This window comes from Notolabrus celidotus, chromosome 18 (genome assembly GCF_009762535.1).
Source record: "Notolabrus celidotus isolate fNotCel1 chromosome 18, fNotCel1.pri, whole genome shotgun sequence".
Classification (NCBI taxonomy): Eukaryota; Metazoa; Chordata; class Actinopteri; order Labriformes; family Labridae; genus Notolabrus; species Notolabrus celidotus.
Window position 1 is genome coordinate 23,090,126 of NC_048289.1, and position 6,914 is coordinate 23,097,039.

Below are 6,914 nucleotides of genomic sequence, written 5' to 3' on the forward strand. Positions count from 1 at the left end.
TCCCCTTTTTCCTTCATGACAGCTTTGCACACTCTTGGCATTCTCTCAGTCTGCTTCATGAAGTGGTCTCCTGGAATGGTTTCTAATTAACATGAGCCTTGTCAAGAGTTCATTTGTAGAATGACTTGCCTACTTAATGTGTTTGAGGCCATTAGTTGTGTTGTTCAGAGGGGTAGGGTTAGCACACAATGGATAGTCCTATTTGACTACTGTTGTAATCCAGATTATAGCAAAACCATTTCATAGTTGGATGTCTTCAGTTTTAATCTACAATGTTGAAAATATTTAAAATAAATAAAAAACACTGAATGAGGTGTGTCCAAACTTTTGACTGGTAGTGTATAATAGTCTTCCATGCAGCTAGATAACATTTAGTGGCACAACATTGAATCTACACCCTGATGATACATTCTCCATCGATCCAGGGATTACATGCAGTCTGAAACATGGGGAAATAATCCGATTGGATCACATATCAGCTTTGATCCATAACACCACTACTTTCTAGGTTCTAAATAAGAAACCTTAAACCTGAACTGTGAAAAATACTGCCCTCAGTCAATGTCAACGTATTCACCTCTAAGATGATATCTGTCATCAGGGCGAGTGTCAGACAATACCGATGCTCAGCCGATTTATCATTTTTTCTTAAACCAGGTATAAGAAGAATCATCGTTCACCTTCCCCTACTTGCTGACATGTTTACACATCACCCAGTGCCAAAACAAAAGTTCTATCAAGTTAAAAGAATTAACAAATACTCCGCTATTCTAACTAATAACCCTAATCAAACCTAATCTAATACGTTCCTTAATCAAAATCAATCAATAAATGTTAAATGATCAAATTAAATAAGCCTCATGAAAAGCTCCAACAGTGTCTCCTCTCTCCCTCAGGACAAAGGCAACATTAGAGTAGTGTTTAATGTCGGCACTGACGACATTAACATCGAGGAGAGCGCCAAGTTTGTCAACGACGGGAAGTACCACATAGTACGGTTCACCCGCAGCGGAGGCAACGCCACCCTCCAACTGGACGACCTGCCCGTCATAGAGCGTTACCCCTCAGGTAGGCCCTGCCCCGCCCACGTTAGCCCAACCTCACCCACTCACCCACCAGATCACAGCACTGTCTGTCTCCTGGGACAGAGCTAACTACACCTTAGTCCAAATCAACCCACCCTCCTGATTGATGAAACCACATCAGTGTTCCTATCAATGTCTATTTTAAACACTGAGAATGAGGAATATAACTGCAGCTTTGTTTTATGTTATTGTGTTTGAAATGAAACATGTGTGATCTGATATGAAACATGAATTTTTAAACCATAAAATGAGAAAGTCATTCTTTACAATAGGTTGTATACTAGTCAGTTATGTCATGTTAGGCCTGTTAAATAGTGTTAAAGGTAATTTATGAAAACATTTAATTCAGGTGTCAGATGTTTTTCTCACCATAAAAGAAAATAATAACAGTTGGTGCATTTTTGGACAAACAATAATTTAAAAATGTCTTATTTTGAGTTAAATGTTTAACTAGAGAGAAAAAATAAGAAAAAGAAAAAAGTGTTTTTGTCTTTTGTTTTTCTATTTGTTTCTTTTTTTATATTTAAAGTGGTAATCTTAGCTAGTAGTCTTTAACATAATGAGGTCCAGTTAGTTAAAATGCTAAATGCTAGTTGTTGTGAGGTGTGTGTGAGGGTTCCTTCTGTCTGTAACTCTAAACTCAGTCAGTCATTTAGGCAGTATGTGGCAGCTGTAACATTATTTCCCTGTGCTCTTGCAGATGTTAACCCCTGAAATGTCTCTTTAAATTAAACCCAATGAACAGAGAGTAAGAGTCCGCTCACTGGAAACATCCTGAATTCAGCTCCTCTTCTCCTCAAGCTTTACCGTAACGCAGTGACATACTAACAATGAGCAGACCATTACTTTCTTTTCATTGCTGTTCTTTTTGTATCCAGCTCCTGTACCACGTTTGGATGTGCGTAATTACTACTGTGTTTTCATCTCTAAATTAAAGGCAACATTGATAACGAGCGCCTGGCCATCGCCAGACAGCGAATCCCCTATCGGCTCGGTCGAGTAGTTGACGATTGGCTACTCGACAAAGGTAAAAACCCTGATTAAAATTCCTTAAAACTTTCAGCTTAAAAAATACAACTTGAAGGCAGTTGAATTTACTTTATTGTGCACCATCAACTAACATCTAAAAATCTAAATCCATAACTAAGTATTTAAAAGTTGGGCAGCTGTAGTGTGTAATACTGTGTAAACTGTAGTGCCTGTGAACGTATCTTGTTAGTGTGTATCTGATAATATCAGGTTAAAGGGACGATGGAGATTTAAATGTGAATAAATCAGAAAATAGAGTACTGATAAAAAGATGCTTTATTAAAGCTGGTAAATAATTCTGTTTATTATCAAATTGTAAAAAATAAAGCATTTACTAAAGATTATATTGTCATCAAATTAAAGTTAATGCAAAGTATTGTGACATGTAAGAAGTATGTAAATTTGAAGTGACTAATAGAGCAATGCTTTTTTGTAAAAATGTAAAAGTTTCCTTCTAAACTTCAGCAGAGCTCCTTAAATTAGCCTCTAGTCCCTTTAACAGTGAGCAGTGCTAGAGCTTATAACCTGTGCATGCTTCATAGGGCTGTTACAACAGTTCTCTAGATCTCTGTCTCTCTGTCTGCCTGTCTGTCGCTCCTTCAAATACAATGTCGTGCCGCACAGCCATCACCATAGCAACCATCTGTCAGCCCCGTCTTCTTCGGGGCCCTTCTGACTCCTCTCATCTGCTACCGCTTCCTCGTCCTTCTGTTCTTTGCCTCTTCATCCTCCTCCTCAATTTCTCAGCCTCTTCACCCCACTTCCCTCCTCTTCCTCTTCTTTTTTTTCTCCTCTTCTTCTCCTCCTTTCTTCTCTCTCTCAGTCTCAGCCCTCTCCACAGTTCTCCACGGCTTCGATTTGCTCTGCCATGCTTATTCTGTCCCATCCTCTCACCATGGCTTGGGGGTGGTGAATTGTGTAACACTCAAACACTCTTGTGTGTGTGTGTATGCACGAATGTGGACACTGGTGTGTTTGTGCGTGTGGCTGGATTTGCGCGTCCGTTCGTCTTCCTTCCTGGTGTGTGTCTGTGGTGGTGTTTTTTTGTGTTTGCGTGTGTGCGTGCGTGCGTGTGTGCGTGTGTCCATGCAGGTCGCCAGCTGACCATCTTCAACAGCCAGACAACGGTGACCGTGGGTGGGGGAGAGCGAAACACCGGAATGTTCCAGGGTCAGTTGTCTGGCCTCTATTACAACGGCCTTCGAATCCTCAACATGGCCGCCGAGGGGCACCCGCACATCAGAGTGGACGGTAGCGCACGGCTGGTCGGCGACATGCCTTCCTCCTCCATCACCCCGCAGTCTAGTGCTGCAGCAGGAGGCAACCGCTCTGACTCCGCCCCTTCGATTAGCGACATCACAACCACCACAGCCACAAACAGGAAACAGGGCGCCACGCAGCAGGTAAGAGCACACCCATTACGCATTTTTTAAGTGTGTAAACTCATGCTGTGTGTGATCACTTAGGGTTCTAAAATGTAGGACGACATGAAATCCAAAAAACTGAAACCAAATCAATTAGAGTTCAGTCATAAAGCCTGCCTCCTCCATGTTAACAGATAGGAAAAGGGTCAGACTTAAAAATCAGATTGCACCTCAAATTTTTCTCAGACACGGTTTCTGTCATTATAGCTAGTTCTCAAAATGCTAGTTTATGGAGCTTTAGCCTAATGGTTAAGTCCTGAGCCCATGTAGTGGGTGGCTCTTGATCGATTCCAGCCTGCAGCCCCTTTCCTGCATGTCATTCCCCCACTCTCTACCAGTTTCCTACCCAATCAATTGTTCTCTCCTCTATAAAAAAGCCCCAAAAATATAACTTTAAAAAAAAAAGAAAAAGCTGGTTTATTTCCAAGTGTTTGTTTTTCTAACAATTAAGTTTTAATTAATTGTTAGATGCAATAATAAAGGAGTATGATGCCATGATTGACAGCTCTGTCTGGAATAAGGCTGCTGTGGGGATGTGTGCCCCAGAACAGCAGCACGAGTAAAAGAGTCATTGAACTCATCATAACTGTGAGTGTGAGCTTTAAATCAACACAAGAAGCTGTGACACTGTAGGCTGTAATGACCTGAGGGATCTGTGCTGTTTATCAACAAATCAAATGCCTGTTCTGGAAAAAAGGGGCGTGACCTCAATATCATGTAGGTCCCTACTAGGGCTGGGCGATTATGGCAAAAATAATAATCACGATTATTTTGATAGATGTTGAAATCACGACTAATAAACACAATTATTCATTGATTTCAAAAATTGTGTATTTATTGGTGCAGACATGACAGCGTGACAAACTTTGCAAATAATTTCCTTCTGCTCGACATCCGACAACTTGAAGCCAAAATGTTTCCAGATGACCTTTCTTTTCAACCAAAGACTATCTTTCTGTCATGTTTTTAAATCGCTCACTCCACGTTTTGTTGATCCACATACGTCACATGCTTACTGCCGCTGCGCACACAACACAGGTGGATTCACGGTGCTTTTACAGCGCAGGAACTTGCATCCATGCCGCGCCGTGCGGCACATTAACCGTTTTTCTTCGATTAGAATTTTTTTATGATCGTGAGAAGCCAAAATCAAAATCACAATAAAAATTCAATTAATCGTCCAGCCCTAGTCCCTACTGACCTGCTTCACCAGCGCCCATCACAAGGGTACTTTGGCTTCAGTTTTACACAGCAGAAGGATGTTAAGACGCGTCATGTATCTTACACTCAGTGGTGGTCCCATATCAAAGATGTACTTATACATATATGTCCTATCACACCATGGCTACATTCTTACTCTTTGTGTCAGAACGATTCATTAAAAAGTGTTGATGTGCTTTGATTAAGTTCCTTTTTAAACTCAGTAAGAGGATTAGTGAGCACTCAGCCTACTCATGGAGGGCTGGAGGAGAGTAAGAAATGTCAGGAAGTAGCGGGATTGTCTTCAACTCCACTTATGTTGCACTTTGGTTACACACCAGAGGAAAACAGAGGGCCTGACTTACGAAGCTTTTGCGGCCCCGAAAGCACTTCCTAATTCACAAAGCACACAGAAAGGGTTAAATGCATATGAAACTGCACTGCACAACAAATAACAACTCTGTGCTGCAATTTGCACATATCTAAGTAAGGGATTATTATGCATTATTTTGGGGAAGAGTTGGTCCCTTTCTGTGCAAATTAACCCTAACTCACAAACATTAGCACTAACAGCCATGCACAGCTAGGTAACATCTTTCTACCATCACATGAGAGTTGGTGGTAACTGCGCTGCAATTTCTATAAGTGGTGTCACGCTCAAACTTCCCAGTGATCATGACAATATCACCTCTCTGAACATACATTTTGTTTATATTACTATGACACTACTATCATTAATATATTCATATTCGTGGCTTCACCCCGGCACATTCAGGCACACTCCTACATGTGTGTCTGGAGACAGTCTGGGCTGTTCGGCACAACGGGGGGGGGGGCGAGAGGTTTTTATTTTTAATCTGAACACGCTGCTCTTCCTGGCTCGCTCCGGGGAAGAAGCTTTGATATAACTGGTGAAATTTGTTTCACCTCTATCATGAGCCAGCCTCACAATACGCTTGTAAGAAGCTCCATTATCTATATTACATGAGGACAGATTTGAACTCTTGGAGGAGTGGGTGCAAACAGCTTATCTCCATAATTAGACGCAAAACAAGAGCACACTGTACGGAGCTGTGAAACACTATGAGTGTGTTTGCGCTTGGTGCAATATGGTTTGTGAATTAGACCTTGAGATGGAGCAGATGATGCACAAGTGGGAAGTAGACATCACCACAGTAGAAGGTAGTTCAGAGTAGAAGCACAGCTGGATAATGATGAGGGCTCAGGATTCAGTGGAAAGCAGAACAAAGCATAGGGGTATTTTTCAGATGCTTTATCCTTTATTCGAACGTACACAGTGGAAAAACAGACCGGGGAGAAAAAAGGGGCGTCACTGTGCATCAAAGCTCCCCGCCAGACTTCTACGTTAAGATCATATGGCCAGTGTTCAAGAGCCTTTAGCCACCAGGATGCCCTCACATCAAAGTTTTAAACCCTGACTTAAAAGTTTGACCAAGACTTTGATCATCTATAGGTTTTCTGAAACTTTTTGGAGAGGAGTTGCTCAGGAAACTTTCATCTTTGAGTCCGTCCTTACTGAATGGAGGATGTGTCGAGTCTTAAAAGTTTGTAAAATGCTTCAATTTGAACAGAATGTTACGTTTAATCCACACGATCCCTCGTTTAAACCGCAATCTTTGAATCTTTGAAATGAAACGATTGTGTTTTCATGGTTGTTTTATCTGCTGGAGTTTCACACCAGACTCTGAGAGAAGCAGACTGAAGCGTAATGACTGACTTGGACAGAAAAGAGAAGAAAAAAAAAGATAAAAAAGAGGGTGTTTTTCCAATTCCCGCTCTGCTTTGCTCTGCATCTGGTGCTTTGGGTACCTTGAAAGTGCTTAAAAAAATGCTTGGATGTTATTTTTAAGAAGGTGTTTGAATCCTGAGTAGCATGATGCAAGAATGTTGAATCAAATCTCTGAAGGAAACATGCTGCTGTAGACATAAATTTAGACTTTCTCTGATGTTTCAGTCTCTCTGGTGAGTGACTCATTTTTCAAACACATTTCAGATTTCATCATACACATTTGATATTTTCTGCTTCAGCATCTCCATGAATGGATTAGACAGCTAAGTGATCCCTGGCCACTAAATTATAGGAGCAGAAATGTTTGTGTTAATGGAAGCCGTAATAGATTTTCCATAATATTCGTCTTGTAAACTGCTGCAAATG

At 41.1% G+C, this 6,914-nt stretch overlaps 1 protein-coding gene across 7 annotated transcripts in view; it reads left to right on the plus strand.

Moving 5' to 3' along the window:
• The window catches only part of nrxn1a (neurexin 1a), an 81,933-nt gene that overhangs the window by 67,462 nt on the left and 7,557 nt on the right, over positions 1-6,914 (plus strand). For 5 of the 7 annotated variants that reach the window (XM_034708153.1, XM_034708152.1, XM_034708150.1 and 2 more), the window contains 3 exons: positions 897-1,068; positions 2,023-2,112; positions 3,207-3,517. In XM_034708153.1, the coding sequence (XP_034564044.1) occupies positions 897-1,068; positions 2,023-2,112; positions 3,207-3,517 (573 nt within the window). The remainder of the gene's footprint in view (positions 1-896; positions 1,069-2,022; positions 2,113-3,206; positions 3,518-6,914) is intronic. The other 2 variants (XM_034708155.1, XM_034708156.1) reach the window with 1 other exon arrangement.